Raw genomic sequence first — 24,601 nt, 5'->3', positions numbered from 1 at the left:
TCTAAAAGATTTTGTATATAATAAACTCCCAAACTCTTTTCAATAAGATTGTATTAATTTACATTCTTTCAGGCAGTGGAGAAGAGTGAACGTTTCCCTACTTAGCAACACTGAGTTAGTATCAATTTTTGCTAATATAATACATGGAAACTATCATCTTCATTTGCACTTCTTTCTTTTTTACTGAGGTCATCCAATCCACTTTTAAGCATTTTTTTCTTATTTGTATTCTTAGAAAACATTTTCAACTGCTCTATCCAGACTTTTAAGATTAATCCTCACAACTAATTCATTTCTAAGCCAAGGGGAAATAAAGTACGAGAAGAAATTTGTATTTCTTTCTAAAACAAGGCTTAAGAATAATTAAAAGGAAAATACTGATTTAGTATTTAGCTGTCTTTTTTTTTTTTTAATGTAAAAAGGTGGTTTTATTAAAGCACAGGGAAAGGACCTGTGGGCAGAAAGAGCTGCTCGCCTGTCCTCTTTAAGAGCTCTTGATATGCTTAAAAAAACAACACAAGCAATTAGCAATTCAATCACATTTATCTATTTTTTTACGTTAAATAATATTGCAATATGCTATCAATCAGAAAATAGTCAATCCCAAGATCAGGAGCTATGAAATGTAGATGCCTACAAAGACGAAGCAGAAAAAGAAATGTGTAAATTAAAAGCATTTGCACAATCTAAAGGAGACAGTCACAGCTCGGGTCTAACTGATTATTGCAAGGTGTACATACAGGTCCAGTTTTGCCATATTTTCCAACTTCTAAAAAGTGTAAATCTGGGTTTAAATGTCAAATCTCGGGGCACCTGGGTGGCTCAGTGAGTTGAACCTCTGCCTTCTGCTTGGTTTGTGATCTCAGGGTCCTGGGATGGAGCCCCACATGGGGCTCTCTGCTCGGCGAGGAGCCTGCTTCCTCTTCTCTCTCGGCCTGCCTCTCTGTCTACTTGTGATCTCTCTCTGTGTGTCAAATAAATAAAATAAAATCTTAAAAAAAAAAGACAAATCTCCTGATTCTTAAGTGTTGAATTAAAAATACCATGAAAACAAATTATTCAAAAAACACTGCTGGCCGGGGAGCCTGTCTGGCTTAGTTGGTAGAGGATGAAACTCTTGATCTCAGGGTTGTGAGTTCGAGCACCACATTGGGTGTAGAGATTACTTAAAAATAAAATCTTAAAAAAAAAATCAAAAAAAGATAGAACACTGTTGGCTGGCCCTGAAGATATGTTTGTTTTATGCCTTAAATAAATAAATCAATGGGATGAGAACAGAATCTACTAACTTAGCAACTGAGGGCAATTCATCAAGAGAAATCTGTCACATCACACATATGTACACACTTTTAAATATAAAACTACAGATATAAAATCATTACCTTTATGTGAGAGTCTGAAAAGATCAATATGGATCAATTCACAGATAAGAGTTTGTCCTTGAGCTCAGTATTTACCTGGGATTACACATACCTCTAGAAGAACATGAAACTTTGCAAGGACCAAAAGAGCATGCGTGGTTTCAAGAGAACCAATTTCTATAAAGTCTCAGCTTTATATGACTCTTCCTAGAACTGATCTACTTGAAGAATGTGCCTCTGACTGGTCTATGCACCATGCTCTTTGCCCTTTCCTACCCAATATCCGCTTCCCCACTCTCCAAAAGATATATTCCTGAAAAAACTCTTACTTCTCACCTATCCTGAATCTTTCTAAGATACATTCCGAAGAGTGTAAAAATCTCCGAGTGCCCAGAGGAAAATTCAAAGTTTAGGTTTCGGGGCAGCCATTTTTTGTGAAGGCACCTACAACAGGAATTCCTTTTACTTAACAGTAAAGCTTGGCATTAGAAATAAGAGTATTCTGGCCCCTGGATGCTCTCCCTAGAGAGGAATTGATAACCATTTTTATCAGTTCCACTTAGCAGCACCCCTTGCCCCTTACTATCAAAGAATGTGTTGCTCCTAAGGAAAAGTCCCTTCACAGCAAGGTAAAGGGGGCACTAGTAAAGGAAAATAAAAGTGGTGGAATCTTACTTTGGCCAAGTGATGGGCTCTAGGCAAAGCTCCAGGAATTATCTATGTTTCTATCTTAGAATTTAAATTCAGAAGAGAAATGGTTGTCAGAGGGATGCATGTTAACATGTTTATTTGACTTAAAAAATGAAGTCAGACTTTTCTGTCAGAAAGTCAGTCTGATTTGGTCAATGAGAACTCACCCAGCCAAGTGTTGTTCTATGGAGGACATTTTCTAAAGCTGAAAAAGCCAAATATGTAGCTCCAAGGATTTGACAAAAATATAACTAAAGTACATGATACCATTTAGAACCTTATGATCAAAGCAAATTAAAAATTTTAAAAACGTAGGCAAAACAATTTTATTGTGGAAAAGCATATGTGATAAATAAGACTCTCAAGTACACAATAATTGTAATATGGAGGTGTGAAATGGATGAGTTCAAGAAGCAAAAGAACTTACATAAAATTTGCTACTGCTAAAGAGTATTCGTCGATGTCTTTTTCAATAGATAATGGTGGGTATCAAGTCATTAGATTTCTTGACATACATTCAAATAAAGGGTATTCTAGTTTTATTTTTAATTGTCTGTAATATGCTAAAAATCATATTCTTTGCAATTATTTAATCTTATGATATCAAGTTAAAAATGTTTGAAAGGATACATAGTTGTTCAAAATTCCTTTAGGAGATAAGTGAACAATAATGTTTTAAGAGCACAGTTTTAGTGGATAGCCATGGATGCTACTGGAAAAGCCTGCCAATGTCTGCAATTCTGCTTGCGAAAATGAGGTGAAGCTTTAATTTCTAGAGTTACTTTTAGAGTCAACTTTAGTCCTTAAAGTTAACACACTAATTTCCATTTCAGTTATTTCCCCAACCCAACACTTTTGCCATTAATATAAACACTAAACATATAAACGTAAGGCAATTCCTTTTTCTCCTATTCACAATTAAATCCCTTCATGTAACCATTCCAAAGATCCTTGCATTTACTGCTATCACCCACCCTTAATATATTTAATCCAACAGATATAGATCACAAAGAATTCACTTCAATGCTGGAAAACTGGCTATTTTTCAGACCCCCTAGTAGTGATCTTTTGCCTGTCACTATAGTAAGTAGAAGTAACAGTAGTATAGTGGTGAAGAGTCAGACCTGAATTTGAAATCCAACTTTATCATTTATTAGTTAGGTTACTTAGGGCATATTACTTGATTTTCTTTTGCCTGCCTGCCTGCCTACCTGTCTTCCTTCCTTCTTTTCATACGTTTATTTCTGAGGTTGGTAAAAGTACATATCTCATAAAATGATCGGGAATACTAAATCAATACATTTATGTAAATTGCTTGGAACAGTGCTTGGTGCATAATAAGTGCTATACAAGTGTTAGCTATTATTAGTGAAATTAGATGCTTAAGACATCTGTGACACTAAGGTCATTCATTGATATTTTCATCAAAGAATAAATATTAATATATTTACAGTATGCCAGGCCATGTGCTAGATGAAAAGGATTCAAAGATGAGGAGAATACAGTCCCTGCTTTCCAAAGTTTCCCACCCTATTAGGGAAGATAAACGTTAAAACAACATGATAAAATTAACGTGTAAATGTTTGTGGGTGAATAAATTAACTAGAATTGTTTCGATAAAGCTTGGACTAAGTACTGTAAAACTGCAGAAAATAAAGTGTTTAACTCTCAAGTTCCTAGAGAATGTAACTTTTAATTTGGATCTTGAAGGATAAAAGCAGGAAGCACAGAAGTAGGATAGATAGGAAAGGAGAGGGCATTCAAAGTGAAAGAACAGTGATAAAGATCTCTGTCTTTAATCGTGTATTTAAGAGTCTCAATCCTCTCTTCCATAGAGAAGACTTAGACCTAAACACAGACATTTCCTTTTTTTTTATGTTTTTTTACTTTATTTTATTTTTTTTATTTATTTTCAGCGTAACAGTGTTCATTGTTTTTGCACCACACCCAGTGCTCCATGCAGTACATGCCCTCCCTATTACCCATCACCTGGTTCCTCACCACCCCCCCCTTCAAAACCCTCTGGTTGTTTTTCAGAGTCCATAGTCTCTCATGGTTCATCTCCCCTTCCAGTTTCCCTCAACTCCCTTCTCCCCTCCATCTCCCCATGTCCACCGTAAACACAGACATTTCTATGATCTCCCACCACTTTCCATGCACCTCTTATGACTGGGATAAAATATATTCCATTTTAATCTACATGCCATGCCCCAGGGTTTACACTTTGCCTTACTCTTATGTATAATTGCATATGTTAATTCCCCAGACCAAACTGGGTACACTGTTCTCTGCATAAGCAGTTGCTATATTTGATCTGAAAGTATTTTCAAGTAATAAAAGAAGCAATTTCACATTTTTATAAAGTACTTTAAATTCTTTATAAGGAGGATACGTAGTGTAACAACCTAGTTTACTTTCATATTTAGTTTCAATTTAATCTGCATCTGTTATCCATGATGCAAACAACCTCAAGCCAAGTAACTTTGTGTATTATAATAAGTAATGCTAAAGAATTTTTAAAATAATTTTCATCACCACTGTTGAGCAGATACGACACATACCTGTGTCTGAAGGACGTAAAAAGTCCGTGTCACAGGTGAAAAAGGTCTGATGGTCCTGAGCTGACAAATTCATGTCATAGTATGTAAGTGGCTCTTTACCAGTCACCCAAGTGTATCTTTACCAAAACACAAGAAAATATGTAAATTGAACATGAGAGAGCCTATACCTACTACAACAGACACTATTTAAAATGCAAAAATATATGGCTACAAATTCTATATCAGGATGTTTTAAAAGCTTATTATCAGAAAAACAAGAGATAACAATACAAACTACTTACAGTATGACAACAAAACATCAAAACCAAAGGGAAAAGGCCAGATTATTAGTGCTTCTATATTAGATTTGAGAGGATAAAACAATTTGACTTAGATACATACCTTATTAAATATACTTAACTTCCCAGTGAATTAGAATTTTAAAAGTAAAACTATAAAGAAACTAGAAGAACACATGGGTGGACTTACTAGATGTCAAAATGGTAAAGGGCTTTCAAAGCATAAAGCAAATAGAAACTTTTTCTAGATTTTACTAAATTAGAAATTTAAACTTTCATATCCCCCTGAAACCCACAAAAATTAACAGTAAGTTAACAAACCGGCTAATAAATACATTTTTAAAGGTCCATTCTCATTAATAATTAACAAATAGTGAATTAAATTAACAAATTTGTACTTTCCATCTGTCAAACAGCAAATACATGTTGCTGAGGATGAGGAGGAATATGGACTCACACATACTGCTGGAATAAATTAAATTGCCATTTACCTCTCTCTTTCCAAAAATCAATTAGGTAATATCTATTAGGAGTCTTAAAAATATTCACTTCCAGCTAGGGGATGGGCATGTGGAATTCTACTATGCCATTCTCTCTACTTTTTAATTTGTGAATATCTCCATGTGAATATCTAAAACCTTTTTATTTTAACAAATGGACTGAGAAATTCAAGGACTTGTTTCTTATAGAATCCCTTATTACAGACTAAAGGCATCTCTCATAAAAACCCAGCTTTTCCTTCCCAGGATACTACTATCCTATACTATCAAGTCCTTAAGCACAAGGATTATCACTCTGTATTCCCATCATTTTCACAGTGGTCATAGACAGTAGATACCTAATGTTTCTTGTTCAATGAATTAAATAACATGCCCCAGTCTACCTCCAGGTAAAACACAGTCCTTATTGAAATAAAGTATCGGGGTACCTGGGTGGCTCAGTGAGTTAAGCCTCTGCCTTCAGCTCAGGTCATTATCCCAGGGTCCTGGGATCAAGCCCCACATCGGGCTCTCTGCTCAGTGGGGAGCCTGCTTCCCCCTCTCTCTCTGCCTGCCTCTCTGCCTACTTGTGACCTCTGTCAAATAAATAAATAAAATCTTTAAAGAAACAAAATAAAATAAAGTATCTTTGAGATACTTTGAGAAAACAAGCTGTTTTCTCATCTAGAGTTAAAACCAGAAGAGAAATGGACATAGCAGTATGGATAGCAAAAGGCAATATAAAATGCAAGGGGTGCCTGGGTGGCTCAGTTGGTTGAGTGATCAACTCTTGATTTAGGCTCAGGTCATAATCTCAGGATCATGAAATCAAGCCCCACATTGGGCTCCACAGTCGGCAAGGAGTCTGCTTGAGATTCGCTCTTTCCTCTGCCTCTGCTTCTCCCCATACATGTTTATGTGCTCTCTCTCAAAATAAATAAAAATCTTTAAAAAATTTTAAAAATACAATATAAAAATACTATACCCTGTACTGTTGCACAAATTAAGTTCATATTCACATTCAGATTGATATTTTCTAGTGAGTTTTCAAATAAATTTTGAAATTCAGCATATATGCATAAGAATATGCTGACATTTGTACTTCTTTTCTTAATCTCATGAATTCTCTGAAAAGGTTTTTTGCCAAAACCAGGAGCCAACTGTATACTTACTATTATCATAAACATATGGCTTGAAACAATGTTTCTCATCATTATAGAAGTAAATACAGTGAAGATGCTGCCAACTAAAGCTTGGGCTAATCATTTTACCTTATTATATATCAGTGTCTCCAACTAAAAGAGCTGTAATGTGTTTATGAAAACAAATGTTTCCATAATACTTCTACTCTAAACCTAATGCTATGGTTATACTGAAAGCAAAATGTAATACCTCCTATATTCTGCTCCTCTGAAAAGATTTAGAGGGTTTCTCCATACCTTGCATTCTAAAAAACAAAGGGGGGAAAAGGGAAATGAATTAGCTTAATCAACTGCAGTTTAATCTTAATTTCATCAACATTTATTGTACAGTCAGTATACGCTATGCACAGTGCTAGCCAGATAGCACAAAGATGAATAAGGCCTGGATCACCCCTGCTGTCATGCAGCATACAATTAAATCTAGTCATTCTATTTCTATTATTTCTATGGCATTTAGTTCATGATTCAATGAGAGCACTTCACTTAACATACTATAATGTGATTATCCATTTGATTTTCAGTTTCTCTCTTTAGAACATGAGCTGTTCCAATTTATTCATTTTTGTATTCTTGGAGCCTAGCAAAGCATTTGGAACTAACTTGTTTAAATGAATGAAATGTCATATGAGAGTCAGTCATGTAAACTACCATCTGAACTGTATGGTAAGTGCTACAGGGGAGATATATTTTGTTCCAAGAGAAGAAAAACAGAAAGTTAATTAATATTTTTCTGGGGAAATTAGAAAAGACTTTAGAAAGGAGGTAACTCGTGAACTGACACTGAATTATGGTAAAAGACATTGAATCATGATTTTTAAAAAAATCATGGTAAAAGAAAGTTGCCAGATGACAAACATTCTAAGGAGAAAACGTATCATAAAAACCACAAAGTAGGGTGTCTGGGTGGCTCAGTCCTTAAGCGTATGCCTTTGGCTCAGGCCATGATCCCAGGGTCCTGGGATTGACCCCCGCATCAGGATCCCTGCTCAGCGGGAAGCCTGCTTCTCCCTCTCCCACTCCTTCTGCTTGTGTTCCCACTCTCTCTCTGTCAAATAAATAAATAAAATCTTAAAAAAACAAAACAAAACACCAGTATAGTTAGGCTAGAGTGGAAGGGTAGGGAGTGTCTTCACTCTCTATATGCAATGATATACTCAATCTCACAACAGGGAATAAGATTATATAATGCATTTTTATAACTATTTACATACTGGACTCAACTTCTTGAGGACAGATCTATGTCATATTCATCTTAATATGTCTCATTCTTAGGAGTTCTGTAATTATTTTATGAAAGAGGAGAAAAGAAAAGGAGAAAGAAAAGTATCATTATTCCATCCTGTACTCTTGAATGATTGTCAATCCCATCCCTACTGTTCCTGGTCAGTACCCACTCATGCTTCAGAGCTCAGCTTCAAAGGCACTTTCTCAAAGACTTTCCCTGACCATATCTAAAAAGTGGCAGTATTTTTCTACTAAACTAATACAACTCTAAGTTCCTAGGGTTACTAAACAAATGAGATACCCATGGAATTAAGTCATTTGTATTATTACTGTATGAATTTTACTGACATCAAATTAAAGGAACAATAATCCAAAAATATCATTTTTATCTGGCCTTCAAATTTTTACTTTCCTAATTGCATATCACTAATAATATTTACTTTGTATTACTGGATACATATAGAGGAAAAGCCTACAATTAAAGTATGATTAATAGAGTATCTATACATGAATAACTGAGATTTCGATACCTTTGTAAATATATTGAGAAGAAAAAGTATTTTTCCTAACTTTGCTAGTTGGCAGAAATGGCTAATTGTCTCTGTTCTCTCATTTATCTAATAAGATCTCCTAATGATTAGCTGAGCATATGTATGCTGAGAAAATGGTTATAATCTCTGGGCGCCTGGGTGGCTCAGTGGGTTAAGCCTCTGCCTTCGGCTCAGGTCATGATCTCAGGGTCCTGGGATCGAGTCCCGCATCGGGCTCTCTGCTCGGCGGGGAGCCTGCTTCCTCCTCTCTCTCTCTGCCTGCCTCTCTGCCTGCTTGTGATCTCTTTCTGTCAAATAAATGAATAAAGGGGCGCCTGGGTGGCTCAGTGGATTAAGCCGCTGCCTTTGGCTCGGGTCATGATCTCAGGGTCCTGGGATCGAGCCCCGCATCGGGCTCTCTGCTCCGCAGGGAGCCTGCTTCCTCCTCTCTCTCTGCCTGCCTCTCTGCCTACTTGTGATCTCTCTCTCTGTCAAATAAATAAATAAAATCTTTAAAAAATAAATAAATAAATGAATAAAATCTTTAAAAAAAAAAAAAGAAAATGGTTATAATCTCTAGCTTCCCTTATAGCTACTTGTGGCCATTTGGCAGAGGTCTGACGTAGGAAGTAAGCTGAAATGGTAATGTAACATTCTGAGAAGTATCCTTGGTTGCTGGGGGTTGAGTAGGAAGAAAGGGTGGCCTCCTACTGGCCTAGTCTCCTTCCCGCTGACTGCAATGTGGATATGATGGCATAAATGACAGGAACTCTCTTGGACCACAAGGGAAAACTTCACTTGAAGATTGGCAGGCTAACAAAATAGGAGACTGATGATCACTGGGTCTCTGATGATCACTGTTCTCTGTATCAGTGCAAATTACCTATATTTACATGGAAGACAAACTTCTCTCTGTTGTGAGTTTTCTATCTCCCACAGACAAACACAATCTTAACTATACAGCTCTGAAAACATATTACATAAATAGTCACCTGACAAATTCTGTCTGCTGGTTTCACTTTCTCTGTTGCTAGAAGGAGAACCTGGCGATGAAATGCTGCTTTCTGTTCCTCCCATCAGTGGTCGCAAATGGCTCACAGACACTTGTTCAATAAAAGACGTGCCATGTTTATGGAAGTACCACCATTCAAATATCTATGACAAACCAAAAAAAAATCCTTTATTTAAAACAGAACTGCTCAGCAGATATAGGAGCTCAAATTAAAACATTCCTAAAAGATGTTCCCATTTAATCTGGCATTTTAAATGTACTCTCCTTCCAAAAAATAAACCAAACATAAGATTCCCCAATAACACATGCTAGGCAGAAATAAAATACCTTTTTTATAGCTTTGTTATGAAATTTAGAGAAGCTGAGGCAAAACTAGAAGAAATATATCTGTAAATGAAATATTAAAAGAATAAGAAACAGGGGTGCTGGCTGGCTCAGTCAGTAGAGCATGTGACTCTTGGTCTCTGGGTTGTGAGTTTGAGTTCCATGTTGGGTGTAGAGAGAACTTAAAACAAATAAACCAGCAAAAAGCATTTAATCTATAAATAATCTAACTCTGTTACATTACATTGTCATTTTATTTTATCTACAGCATAATTAAAATAGAAATAATTTTGAAACTAGCATGGTGGATTAAGTCTAGGGTTAGAAAGCTCACATTTGACTCCCAGTCCCCCTGTGTGCTTTGGGTAAGTCACTTAACCTTTAGCTCTCAGAGCCTCAATGTCCTATCTATTAAATATGGTTAACAAGAATTTTAAGTGCCTTCTGAACATGAAGTACTACTCCAGTATTCGGCAGTATAATTAATGTAGGTTAAGAGGTTGATTCTCATATTGAACCATTTAAAAATCAGGATATTCACTCCTCTATGTTTTCATGGTTTATCAACGTTATGAAAAGAGGAATCAAAAGAATCCCTGTGGGAGTGCCTGGCTGGCTCAGTTGGTACAGAATGAGACTCCTGATCTCCAGTTCTAAGTTCAAGCCCCATGTTGGGCTAGAGACTACTTTAATAAAGAAAAAAAAATTAAAAAAAAAAAGTTCTGTGTTGAATTAGCAGAATGTTTCCATATTTGGATACTAGCATTCCCAACTACCTTTGCCTGGCTTTTTGGGGGGTTTCAGCTTAAATGACAGGTCCCCAGGGAGATTTCCCTGATTCCACAGAACAGAAAACAGTATTATACGCACTCCCCCTGGATCCTCCATTTTCCTTTCAGAGTAATCTTTTTATTTGTAATAATTACCTAAACAACTGGCTTCATTGCTATTCTTCAAGCTCCCAAACACACTATCCCCCACCCCTTCTGGTGGAAGTAACCCAATCAGCATAGATAGAGCTCCATATTTCAGGAGGTAGAAGAAATTATAAAAATAATAACCTTTGCTAATAAAAACTCATCAATATTATAAGGGTCATGACACAGTTTAACCTTTAAATGTTACTTGAATTTCCTAATTTTCTTTGCAGTATATTGTTATGACCACTCTATTTTATTATATTAGCTACTGCTGTTAACTATATTAACATTGCATTCTAATATTGCATCCTAAATTCCTCAGTAATTTTTTTTTTAATCAAGAGAAAATCCCTTTCTTGGCTAGCATTTCACTTTCACAAAATGGCCAAGTATTAGTCCTTATTTAAAAAAAAAAAAAGAAACAAACAAACAAAAAACACTCCAATACAAATGCCATTATTTCTACTATAATAGAAGAGCACCATCTAGAGATGAGAAAAAAGCACAGAAAAATTCCTTGGTCATGTATGCCATACTTCCTCAGATTTTTATCTGTAGCAGTATTTTTCCAAGGTTTATACTAGGACACACTAGTTCCCAGGAATGTTAACAGAGATTATATATATATGTATACATATATATATTTTTTTAAATTTCTTAATTGAAATTAACAGTTCAGTCAATTAAGACAAGGGAAAGCCGAATTAAAGTTACAACTTCTCAAAATGATCATGGTCAAATTTCATAAAGTGCTCACTGTAAGCTAGCTACCATGTTATTGAAAGATCTTAGACACATTATCTCATTTAGTTTTCATAATCCTATGAAGTTGATATTATTATCATCCCCAGTTTATAGATGAGGAAATTAAAGCTTAGAAAAGTTAACTAACTTGCTCAAAGTCACATAACTAAAGTGATGGTTCTGAAAACTAATATAATATTGTATGTGAACTATACTTCAATTAAAAAAAATTTTCTTCTCACAATTAAAAAATAAATAAATAAAGTGATAGTTAGCTTGGCTCCAATACTCTGCTCTTAAACACTCCAGAGAAGATAACTGGCAACCTATAGGCTGAATTCAAGACACGAATTTTCAGTCTGCCCAGTGATGCCAAGATTAAAGTATTGGGAGACTTTTATATAAAAACTTGCTGCATCCAGAGTCTTCCAAAATCACATGAAAAATTGGAAGATCTCATAACAGTGGTCTGCAATCTATATGGCAACAACTAGCTTTATCCCCTTCCAAAAGGAGCATGCATTGTCCAGATTACCCAGTGCTAAAAGTAAATAAGAAACTTAATTTTTACACTCTATATCATTTGTTGCTAAATTGGGCCCTGCAATCATTTAGTTGGGAATGCACCCCCAATCCCTGCCCCTTCCAGTAAACAACAGTCTTTCATATACAAAGGAATACTGCCAATCTCTAAATGTGGAGAGGAAGATGCAGTATTTTTTTTCAAATTCTGAACACATATTGAGAATGCTGATTTATAAGTATTTATATTTATTGTAACCATATAAAGATATTTGATCTTTAGATAAATACCAAAACATTAAGGAAATGGAAACTACTTACAAATATTAGTCCTGATATCAAAGAAGATGTTCCTGTAAGTGCCACATAGAATTTCGGTGTCAATGAATTTAAAAATACTGTCACTGCAAAAGGAAAAAAAAAAATCAAAGTTTAAAAAAAATGCAAATTCAAAATACTCAAGTTACAAGTATGCAGGTGTCTTTATGAGTGGAGGAACATAAATAGTGTTAATATCTAGTATGAGATTCCTTTGAGAAAGCTGTAATTTTTTAAAAGGTACTTTTTTTTTAATAAAGATTTTATTTATTTATTTGACAGAGAGATCACAAGTAGACAGAGAGGCAGGCAGAGAGAGAGAGAGAAAGAGAGAGAGAGGGAAGCAGGCTCCCCGCTGAACAGAGAGCCCAATGTGGGACTCGATCCCAGGACCCCGAGATCATGACCTGAGCCGAAGGCAGCGGCTTAACCCACTGAGCCACCCAGGCGCCCTAAAAAGGTACTTTAAATTTCCATTCTATCACATATTAAAAATTAGCTTTGCAAATTTAAGGGTAGCATTTTAAACTGACAGTTTGTTAAATAAGCAAATCAAAGTGGGATAATTCAGTTTACTTTTGAGAATAAATTAAGAACTTATAAACCATAACTTCAACAAGAAGTTTTGCAATCCCTAAGAATAAACTAAACAAACATCCTTTTACAAAGGAGATTTAAAACAACTCCCTAATTATTTTGGTGACATACAAACCAGTGTTTCAAATTAGAGGCAAGGAACAAGTATGTGTATGTATTCAGTATGTCAGCTAGAGAGGAAAAAAAAAAAAAAAAAAAAGAGAATAGCAATAGACTGAGAGAACTCCTTGAACCTGACTCACTGGAAGCCTGGACCAGATTTTTCACTTCAAATAACTGTCTCATAAACACCACAGGTTTCAGAAATTAATAAAAATCTACCATAGTTAACTACTCTCATCTGAATGGTGTTATCTAGTTAACACATGGAAAAAATAAATGATAAAATCAATGAATAATATTTCACTGAGCATGCAAACCAATAGTAAGCACTTCATTAACCAGTTACAGAGACAGCAAATTAGCCCTTCCAAATAGTCTAGGAAGGCCAATTTACTTAGTTTTAGTATGTTAGTTACATCTGAACTTACATAGAACCTATCTTCTAAAAAGTCCAGAACATTATCTCACAGTATTTCATGTCATCTTATGAAAAAGAAAAGGAGACATTTGCCTTTTCTTGCTGCAGAAAAATAAACCACAGGTACTGATAGTCACAGTTATCACACAGCAGAAATACTTTCATCTTGTTCAGAGCTTGAGTGCAAATACTGCAATGTAATGGTAAAAGGCCATGGCTCCCATCCACTTTGTCCTGTTTACAGATAAAGGATAGTATTTGCAGAATCCACGGGGATCATCACTTCTGACACACCTTTGTATCTTCAGCTCACACTACACAGCAAGCTTTCTACGAATGTTGAAAGAACCCATTACTGTTTGTGGCTCTCTTCCCCTTTACTTCCTGTACTGTTTTATTACTCAAGATAAAGCCTAAAGCAAAGAAGAGACCAAGATACCACGAAAACTTTCTTGACAGAACTATCTTAGAATATGATAATAGTTGGCTAAGGTCATGGCATTTTTTTTTTTCCTTTTAGGTCTTTGAATGCAGAAACTCTCATCTTTGTTGCCTGGGTGTGGGAACTCTTGGCTAACTGGCGAGAGACTCAAAAGAATGATTTTCAAGAGATCCTACCAATGCTGGGAGTATATATAAATTCTGCAACCGATATGAAAATGCTCTCATCTGTCGTACTACCTGAAGCCTACAACGTGTCAGGTGGCGGGCTCTTCCTCGGGCAAACGAGGACAGTTAAGAGAGGGCGGATCTTAAGAGCTCAAGGGAGGAGCCCATAGCTGCTGCTCAGGTTTGACAATCAGCTGCGGGAGTTGCAGACCTGGAGTAGAACACACTAGGTAGCGCACCACCGAGTCTTTCTCTGAAGCCCTCCAGTGACTGCGGAGAATCTCTGCCCTTGGCCTCTTATCCCGGTCCCTCTTCTAGCTCCCCCGCCCGTCCCCAGGGAGGTCTGGGCCTCTCACCCGCAGCCAAATTCTCACACAGCCTCAGCGGGACCCTCAGAGCGTAAAGCAGTCCCAGCCCCGCCACGAACCACAGCGAGGCCCCAGTCCCCGCCAGTCCGGCCCGCAGCCGATCCCTCCAGCCGAGCGACGGACTCAGGCCGGGAGCAGGTGCAGGAGGAGATGCCGTATCTGGCGCTGCTTCACTTAATCCGTCCCCGTCCGCCATCTTGTCGCTCCCGCAGACTCCGGGAGCTGGGAGGGGAGAAGGGCAGGAAACCGGGAGTCGGGAATCCTGGGATAGTGGCGGACCTGAAATTGGCCTCTGTGGGGGCTGAGTCCCAGGGAACGCGGACCAAGAAAATTTGGAAGGTGAAGGAGCGTCCCAAGTCTGGGGTTACCTTTCTTTCGAAGGCCAGGAAAAGGTGACTAGCGGCACATATTGGAGGAACTGGACTGAGATGTGATCTCTGAGTGAAATGTTTTCGCTTCCATAGGAGTGAGGGTCACCTCTCACCCTATTCCTAGGGTTGGAAAAGCCACCGACCGTTCCAGGGCCCGAGCAGCATTTAGCCCTTTGGACTCGGCCGCCACAGAGATCACTGGTACTGGGAAAACCTACAGTAGCAATTGCGATTTGGTCGGACGGAACTCGGGTGTCAGGAATAGTCGAAACATGCTCTCAGCGTCTCATAGATGAATGGGGGAAATGAACATAACTCAGTGAGAAAGCTATTAGTTTTAAAATCATTTAAGTAAAAGTCTTAAGGCAGAGTTACAGACTTCGCGGAGGGACGGCGCTCAAAACCACCACCCCGCCCGAAACTGACATGGCGCCCTCTGGGTCGGCGTTTCCGGGCGGGTCCTTCCGACAGCCCCCGCGGTGATTCCATCACTCAGCTTCCTTCCCGGCCTGCCTCGCGCCGGGGCCGGGCTGGGCCAGAGCAGCCCAAGATGGCCGACTTTGAGGACCGGGTGTCGGATGAGGAGAAGGTAAGGGGTCCGCCTCTCTCTCTTGCCTCCTCTCGCGACAGGGAACAGGGGCCCGACCTGGCTGCGGTGGGAATCCTGGCGGTGTCCCCAGAAAAAAGAAGCTTTTGGCCTGTACTGGGATACGCTCTGCAGTTGGGACTTTTCTCTCTTTAGGGGCTTTGGTCTGCCTCACGGTGGCCCCAGTTCCCCATTCCTCAACTCTCTTTTTCTCTTCCTGGGCCTGAAGCACAGCCTAGTGACCTTAAAGCAAGAGAAGAGACTTTCGTTTATTGAATCGTGACTGTGGACTTTTTTCTGTAATTAAGAGTGGGGGCGATGGTGATGTCTCGACGTATCAAGAAGCAGTTATTTTACCGCCTTTAACTGTTGGGGCTCTCCCCATCCCCCCATTTTTAGATACGATTGAGGCTAGTTTAGGGCGAGTCACTTCCTGGTCAGGATGGCCTCTTAACTTCCCTTTCGCTCCTCCTTCCTCAGGAAGTGATTTTGCTGTCACGACTCCTCGACAGGGAGAGGTTTGCATGTGTTGTCCGCCCATCCACTCTTTTCTCACTTACTATCGGCTGAACTGATTCTCAGTAATAAATGTGTAAGCCTCAGGACGTTAGCTTCAGAATTTGACCACTTTTCCCTGTAGACACTCCCTTGATTGATTGATTGCATGTATGCACATAAGCCCGCGATGACTCCATCCTTTGTGTCTTACATCCTATTAACGGTAATTTTTGAAAAACAGTTTTTCCGTTTCTTGTTAACAAATCAAGAATAGCCAGCGGATTTTTTTTTTAACTCTATAAAGGTTTTTTTATATAGCATATAAACTTCATACTAACACATTCAAGTCTGGACAAAGCATCATGCCTTCTTTGATGCTCCACTGTTTATGTCTTTATAGTTAAATTTGTCAGTGTGTAATTTGCATATTTACTTATTAAAATGTGTTTTAAATACAAGAGCATATTCTGCGTTGGTAGAATAACTTTTTGCTGACAGCTGTACACATTTTTTAACACTTCGTCAGGCATTTCAGTAACTATCTGATTTTAACGTCTATAGAAATTAGAATGATTTCACTAGATGACTGCAGGGCAAGAATTATGTCTTTTGTTTCCCACAGTGGCTGTTACAAAAATGTTCATTCTTGGGTGCTCTGTAAATGTATCTGGGCTCTTTCTTTTTTTAATAAAAGAGAATGGGATGGCACAAGGAACTGTTTATGATCCAGGAGTACTCAGTACAGGATAATTTGATATGTTGTACCTACATATACCATGTCATTTTGAAATGCTGAAGGATGTGCTAACCATTCACAAATCATTGAATAATACTTTAGCATCGAATTTTCTCATTCTTGAAAATTCTCATGTGTACAACGTAGAGGAGAAAAGGACATCTTATATATGAATTTATGCTGAAGAGAAGGCTATAATAAAATGTCTAAGTCAAAGAGTTATGATTCAGATGAAATTAAATTATAGTAAAAATCGTCATAACCAAACATTTGTTAGCTCTACTGATGGTCCACTTGTTTTAAGGAAAAATATGTTACAACAAGATTTCATTAAACACTTAAATAACAATAAACTTCAAAATTTATGGTGTCCAAACAATACTGCATTTGCCAGTATTGTTGAGTTTTTGTCTTTAACAATAGGGTAGAATGCCTTCTTAATTAAACTTGGGAAAAGGTAATACACGTATTTCAAAAGAAGAGTGCAAATTGAGGTGTCTTTGATTATTGACAATGTTTAATAACATTGTCTTGATTTTATAGCAGCAGATTTTTTTATTAAAGTATTTCGCACTTTATTTTTTTTTTTTAAGATTTTATTTATTTTGACAGATAGAGATCACAAGTGGGGAGAGAGGCAGGCAGAGAAAGAGAGAGGAGGAAGCAGGCTCCCTGCCAAGCAGAGAGCCCGATGCGGGGCTCAATCCCAGGACCCTGAGATCATGACCTGAGCGAAAGGCAAAGGCTTTAACCCACTGAGCCACCCAGGCGCCCCTGCACTTTATTTTTTTTTAAAGACTTTATTTGACCGAGAAGGACAGAGAGAGGGGACACAAGCAGGGGGAGTGGGAGAGGAAGAAGCAGGCCTCCTGCCAAGCAGGGAGCCTGATGAGGGGCTCCATCCCAGGACCCTGGGATCATGACCTCAGCCAAAGACAGCAGCTTAATGACTGAGCCACCCAGGTGCCCCATAACAGCAAATTTGTGACCAGTTTCCTCTTATCTCCCAGGATTCTTCTTTTGTTGCTTAATTAATAATGACACAGCAAGCATGTCAAGATCAGTACAGTAAATCTGTCCCAAAAATGCTGATGAATTTCATATTCAGTAAACAGTTTTAGATTAGCCACATTTCTTCATTATGTGGGTAACTATGAATAGCTGGTATTAAGAAGTCTCATATAACCCAATGATTTGAGATTACTGAAATTTTGTGGATTCTTATTTCCAGACAATAACTAAACTATATTTCTCTGTTGCAAATCTGAAGTAAAAAGAAAGTGCCTAGACTGTAAGATTACTTCAGTTCTCCTTTAGCATCATAGCTACATTGCCCCCTTTCCTCCAAGCTTCTAATTCCTTTTAACTGAATTCAGGAATTGAAGTATTTTTCCAACAAAACTAGTTGATTTGAATATCTTATCATTTATAAACAACCCATAAGAGAGATTCTTGTCCTATAAAATTTTCACAACCAAGGCACAATTACAAACAAATTTTTAAGTTATTTTCAGTCGTAATTTGTATTGATTCTTCCTTGAAGGAACTCTGAAGTTTCCATTTTATGTTCTTTTTAACCAAATTCTCAACTGCATTGGATTTGGATTTTTTTAAGGCATTTATGTCATCATGTGGGATATATTTTAATATATATATTTTTTTAATCTGTGAATTTGATGTTGGTAATCTCTGATTTCCTTGCAAGTATTTCTATAAAAGCTAGTAAGATCAACCATTCTCATAAGTAACTGCTTAGGGTTTTTAATCACTTTACAAAGAGGAAGTTGGGTTTTTTAACTTCTGCATTGTTACCTGAAATGGTCATGATGAGCTGCCTAAATAAAACAGGAAGTTGAACGTGTAAAATTACTTGCAGAAATAAATGCTTTTAGTTTTCTCCTCGAGTTCAGTTTCCGAGAATGAGCTGTAGTCTTCTAGTCACTTAAACACTTCAGTTACTTGGTTCCAAATGCTTAACAAGACCAGTATGACAATTAGGAAACTTGAAGTATGAGACAAATTACTCATTTGGGCTCCTTGCATTGTCTGTTTCCTTTATTTCATGATTCAGCATTTTAAAAACATAATTGCAAAAAGAATTTTAAGGCTGAAAGAGAGTGCAGTTAGCGTATTTTTCCCTTCAGCTTATTAACTAGTAGAATATTTGTGAACAACCTCAAAAATGCCATAACTAAGAAAGAAATCTATATGCCTTAAGCTTAGACAATTATATCATCTTTAGGGCACTTTTTGAGAAACACATTTATCAAAATTATTTAGGAGTGATGTGGGAGATGTAAATGGATGCAGACATTTGAGGGCTCTGTTAAAGCTCATAAAAAATATCCTTTTAAACTGGATTTTTAAAATTATATATTACCTCTTTATTTTACCAGATGATTTATTACCCTCATAGGATAAACCCTAGAGCTTATTCCCAATAGGTATTTTCTAAGAAGTCATCAATTAGGATTAGTACTGCCATTCTTTTATCTTCCCTTTTTTCAGTTGGCTTTGCTGAGTAGTATTCATAGAATCTGTTACAAAATGCTTGGGTAGTCTCATAAAGCATAAGTAGGTGCAAATTCAGATGCCAAATCTTTGGTTAAGAGTGAAGGTTTATTATAATTTCTTCCAGAACATCTACCTATTTAGGATCAGCCTTAATGCTAAGCAAAGTGGTATAATTTGTTGAAAAATTCAGACCCTAGGTTTGTCTGAATCAGAAGCTGTGCATTTTTCACTTTACTGTTTTTCCCATGTAACCGTGAATGAAAAACCAGAGTAGAGGTGTCCAATTAATGAATTATAAATGAAATATTGTGAGTAGTAGGAAAGAATGATTCTGAGTGTCAGGAGATTTGGCCTCTCTCTGCTGAGCTTTTAGCTACCACAGTGATTTTGGAAACATCACTTAACCTCTGTGGGTCTCAGTTTTCCTGTAAAATAGGTAAGAAGAATTGAATCAAAGTAAACCAACAAAGTTTAATAAACCTTTGCAAACTCTACGAAGAACAGTCTTTTAAAAATTGAAACATTAAAATGTTTCAGGAGTTTCTGTCATTGTCTGCTTTTGCACATTTGCCTGATAAAGAAACTTAATTCTGGGGCGCCTGGGTGGCTCAGTGGGTTAAAGCCTTTGCCTTTGGCTCAGGTCATGATCACGGGGTCCTGCGATTGGGGTCCTGGGATCAAGCCCCACATCGGGCTCTCTGCTCAGCAGGGAACCTGCTTCCCCCTCTCTCTCTGTCTGCTTCTCTGCCTACTTGTAATCTCTCTCTGTCAAATAAATAAATAAAATCTTTAAAAAAAAAAAAAGAAACTTAATTCTTTGGTAACTGAAACTGTATCTTTTTATATAGTGCCTAGCATAGCACCAGGTACATAGTTGAGGCACAGTCTGTTTGTAAGAAGACCAATCACACTTTTCCTTCATTCTCGTATTTCCTCAGCACAAGCTCCCTTCCCCTACTCCTGTCCCCAGTTATTTCTGGGGTATTTCTCTAGTATTTCTTGGGTTCTGGAATGTGTCTCACACTCTGGGTTCTTCTTTGGACATTCATTGTGCCTGAGCATCTGCTACTAATACTGGTGATCTGCCATGCCACTGCTGGGAACCTTAGATCCCTCCAAGAGCATTTTTCCTAGTAAATATCATAAAACTGTAAAGCCTTATACATTCCCATATGACAATGAATATATACATCTAGCCTTGCAGAACCCCTAATAAAAGTACTTCCTTCATCCACTTTAAGTTCTCTCCTTTAGAGCTCAGAAAAGCACATGCTGTAGATAGGTATCATTTGTACTTTTCTACTCATGAATTTCTCTCATGCCAAAAAAAAGAAGTTCAAGTTCTTTTGTGGATCAGCTCCTGAAAATAAAAACCCTGGATAGGAGAAATTAGTCATGATACTGAAGACCATTTAACTACTTGGGGATTTCTGAATTGGTGGTAATTTTAACATGCACTTAACTGTTTACCCTTTTCCTTTCCTCAGAACCTCCTGACACCCTTTGCCTTTCAGTTCATCCCACCATTGTTCCCTTTTAGTCGTCTGTGACTAAAAGAGTCCCAGTACCTTGGCATCATCTTTTTCCTCCTTCTCTCACGTTCAGTTAGTATTTCAGTTCTGTAAGTTCTTCCTTCCTGTCATTAGATTCTGTTCCTCCATTTCCATTAGTATTTTTAAGAAAATTATTTTTGATGTATATGAGTTATAATCACATGCCCAAAATTAAAATGTAGGACAGAGCATGAGTAAAAGTCTCCCCACCCTGTTTTCCAGCCATCTAGTTCCTGAGAGGTAGCCAATCTTACCAGTTTCTTCTATACCTTTTCTATTCTGTGCATATATACAAGCTGACAAATGTACTTTTTGCTTAACATTCCGCCCATCCACATTCCTTCTCCAGTTAGTCTTCAGGACCTTTTCTGATGCTTAAGTTATTTTTAACAACATTCTTAATTGTTCTCTTTGCCTCCAGCCTCTTTTTTTCTCTCTACATTTTCAAGTATTAAAATTCTGTATATCACAGCATCTGCAGTCCTTCTCCTCTTAAAGACATCTTCACTCTTGAGTTGCTCAGGCCAAAAAGTTTAGTGTCATCTTTGATTCTTGTTTCTTTCATAATCCACATATAGTCTATTAGCAAATCCTGTAGGCTCTGCCTTCAAAATATGCCCAGAATTTGATTGTTTCTCACCACACCTTATTCCAAATACTATGGAAGAAGCCACTGTGATTGCTTACCGAGGTTATTGCAGTTGTCTTTTCTCTGATGTCCCTGCTGCTACTCTTGCCTCCTCACCAGCTGCAGGCTATCTTCAGTGCAGCACCCAGAATAATCTGGTTAGAAAAATATAAATCAGAACATGTCACTTTTTTGCTCATAATCAATGGCTTCCCATCGTCTTCAGAATAAAAGTTCCTATTCTGACTACAAGTCCCTATGTCTTTTTTTTTTTTTTTAAAGATTTTATTTATTTATTTGGACAGAGATCACAAGTAGGCAGAGAGGCAGGCAGAGAGAGAGAGAGGAGGAAGCGGGCTCCCTGCTGAGCAGAGAGCCCGATGCGGGACTCGATCTCAGGACCCTGAGATCATGACCTGAGCCGAAGGCAGCAACTTAGCCCACTGAGCCACCCAGGCGCCCAGGTCCCTATGTCTTTACCACTTACCTCTCTGACCTCACCTCCTACCTATTTTCCACTGGTCCTCCCTGTTCTAGCCACACATTCTCACCTAAAAGAGTCTTTGAGTTTCCTCTGTGCGCTGGAGTTCTCTTCCTTTTGTGTCCTTACTTCCTTCAGCTCTTTCATCAGAAGTCACCTTCTCAATGAAATCTTCTCTGGTCACTCTGTATATTTCCATATCCTAACATTTCATTATCCCCTTACCTTCCTTTATTTTTTATTCCTTAGCGTTTATCAATGGCTTTCATACCATGTAGTTTATTTAATGTTATCTGTTGTTTCTCCATTTGAGTGTAAGGTCCACAAGTACCATACACTGGTGAGTCTCCACTGCTTAAAACAGTGCTTGACAAATAGTATGCTGTCAGGTATTTGTTGAATGAATGAATGAATGAATCTGACCAATAATAGCCTCTGTCTTGATTTCAAAGCCCTTAGAGGACATACTGATTTCCAGGTTTTATGAAGACATATTAAGGATTCCAATACTTCCATATTACTAACAGTTTAATTTTATTAATGGAGCGTCCCACTCAGAAAAGTTTCAGCATTTCTCCATTACCTACAGAATAAAACCATACTTCATCTTAGCAAAACTACTGCGTTCTGACTCATCTTATTTTACTCTTCTCTTTTTTTATCTCCAAATAAACCCTCTGTTCCTACGAGACTAGTCTGCTTACAAGAGGCTGTTTTCCCCCCACCTTTTGTCAATCCTACAGTTTCCTCATTTGTAACGCCCTCCTCCTTTCCTGCCCCTACAATCTAAAACACTTTGGAGAGCTCAATTTAGACCCACCTTCCACTTCCTTACGGTAGTCTTTCACCAACTCAGCCCATATCCATCTCCCCTTTCCTCTTAAATTCTGTGCTCTGTATTTGTACTAGTAGTTTGGCTTTGAATTAGTTATTTTTAAATGATTGATAGATCTTTACTGAGGGGTATTATTTGTATAAATTCTTTTGCTAACAGTGGTAAAGTATAAAAAATTTAAAAAGCCAAGGTTCTGACTATATACAGTTAAAAAAAAAAAAATCTTAATGCCCAAGCTCTACCCTATATCTGTTACCTCAGAATGTCTGTGGTTGAAACCTAAGCATCAGTATTTTTAAAGTTCTTCAGGGTGTCCTAACATATAGCAAAAGTTCAGAACCATCAGCTTAAGGCAAAAGGGGATTCGTTGGCCTCTTGTCCTATTCTTTTTTTTTTTTTTTTTAAAGACTTTATTTGAGAACGAGAGAGAGCAAGAGAGTGAGATCACATGAGTGGGGGTTCGGGGGCAAAGGGAGAGGGAGAAGATTCCCTGCTGAGCAGGCGTTTGACCCCAGGACCCTGAGATCATGACTTGAGCTGAAGGCAGACGCTTAACTGACTGAGCTACCCGGCGCCCCGTTCACTATTTTTTCACAGAGATCTGAACTTCAAAGAAAACATGTTACTCAAAATTCAGTAATATCTAGGCATTTACTTAGGTAAAGAAAGTTAAGTATTTGCTATGTGTAAGTCTCTCAGGTCACCTCATTGGATTCTTAAAACAATCCTAGATATGAGCAGGTATTATATATACAAATGAAGAAACAAAGACCTAAGTAATTAAATGTTAAAGCCAGCATGTGAAACCACGTCTGGTTTTGAAGAAAAGGTTTTGAAGAAAAATTAAAATTGGTAAAAAGCTGTAACTTTGAGTTAGAATGCCATGACACGCCAGTTGTGCAGTAGATCTTAATGTCAGAAGCTTTTGTTTCTGTGTAGCAGAGGTTTTCACCACTGAACGCTACCCTTTTGGACTTTGGTCATTGCTCTCAGCATCTGCATCTCAAGGTGTTTAGTGTGGAATTTTCCCTAGTTTCGTAACTGGGTCTTCCTATTTCCAAAACAATGCCCATTATATATCTGGCACTTGGAATCTTTTACCTGTCTGCCCAGTCACCTAGAATAGATGGTGAGAGTGTGTACATTTTAAGCAGCAGGTTGCTTACATGATCTTTTCACTCATTCTTATCTTTTATTCTGACTCATTAGTACATATCTGACTTTTCTACTTCCTCAGTTCTTTTTTTTTTTTTAAGATTTTTTATTTATTTGACAGAGAGAGAGACAGATCACAAGTAGGCAGACAGAGAGAGAGAAGGAAGCAGGCTCCCTGCCAAGCAGAGAGCCTGATGTGGGGCTCGATCCCAGAACCCCAGGATCATAACCTGAGCTGAAGGCAGATGCTTAACCCACTGAGCCACCCAGGCACCCCTACTTCCTCATTTCTTGATCTAGACATTTAGATCCTCTAATTAAAACAAATAGAGTCTTGGGGCACCTGGGTGGCTCAGTTAAACATCTGCCTTCTGCTCAGGTCGTGATCCCAGGGTCCTGGGATCCAGCCCCAACCTGGGCTTCCTGCTGAGCAGGGAGCCTGCTTCTCCCTCTCCCTCTACCTGCTGCTCTGCTTGCTCATCTGCTTGTGCTCGCGCTCGCACTCTCTCTGTGTCAAATAAATAAAATCTTTAAAAAAAATAAATAGGGTCTTTTACCTCATTCCGTATGAATATCAATGCTATTTTGCATTTAAGGTAAGATATTTTTTAAGGGTTCACTGAGATTGAGCCAGTACTTATTTTTTTTTTTTTTCTGTTCAGTAGTTGATGTCTTATGGCTCACCACTGACTTTGAAGTTCTAAATGAACACTTAAGACTTATACTTGGAAATCTTTTTACCAACATTCTGAGGTTTTATATTAGAGTCCAGAATGAGAATGAAGGGATGATTTCCTTCTAACTTGGTACATAGAGAAGTTATAAGGGAATGGTTGGGAAAATAAAATAGACAAGAGCTGATTTTTTGTGTCTATTATAAGTTTTATGCTTAAATATGTCATGTTTGTATACTGTTATACTAGGTGACATAAAATACAACCATGACCCTGTTAAAGAAAAATTATTCTGACACTTGTTAAAATAA

At 37.8% G+C, this 24,601-nt stretch overlaps 2 protein-coding genes across 8 annotated transcripts in view; one reads left to right on the top strand and one right to left on the bottom strand.

Moving 5' to 3' along the window:
* Positions 1 to 14,761, bottom strand: part of ST7L (suppression of tumorigenicity 7 like) — a 125,062-nt gene extending 110,301 nt beyond the window's left edge. For 4 of the 7 annotated variants that reach the window (XM_046004025.1, XM_046003988.1, XM_046003998.1 and 1 more), the window contains exons 1-5: positions 14,248 to 14,616; positions 12,169 to 12,251; positions 9,318 to 9,480; positions 6,762 to 6,816; positions 4,613 to 4,728 (exon numbers count right to left, since the gene is read on the bottom strand). In XM_046004025.1, the coding sequence (XP_045859981.1) occupies positions 4,613 to 4,728; positions 6,762 to 6,816; positions 9,318 to 9,480; positions 12,169 to 12,251; positions 14,248 to 14,455 (625 nt within the window). In that variant the 5' untranslated portion in view covers positions 14,456 to 14,616. The other 3 variants (XM_046004036.1, XM_046004015.1, XM_046004038.1) reach the window with 3 other exon arrangements.
* A 332-nt stretch (positions 14,762 to 15,093) lies between these two features.
* CAPZA1 (capping actin protein of muscle Z-line subunit alpha 1) overlaps positions 15,094 to 24,601 on the top strand; it is a 49,045-nt gene continuing 39,537 nt past the window's right edge. The window contains exon 1 of the mRNA XM_046004041.1: positions 15,094 to 15,219. Within this exon, the coding sequence (XP_045859997.1) occupies positions 15,181 to 15,219 (39 nt within the window). The 5' untranslated portion in view covers positions 15,094 to 15,180. The remainder of the gene's footprint in view (positions 15,220 to 24,601) is intronic.

Source organism: Meles meles, chromosome 1 (assembly GCF_922984935.1).
Source record: "Meles meles chromosome 1, mMelMel3.1 paternal haplotype, whole genome shotgun sequence".
Taxonomy (NCBI): Eukaryota; Metazoa; Chordata; class Mammalia; order Carnivora; family Mustelidae; genus Meles; species Meles meles.
This window is presented reverse-complemented; position numbering and strand designations above follow the sequence as displayed.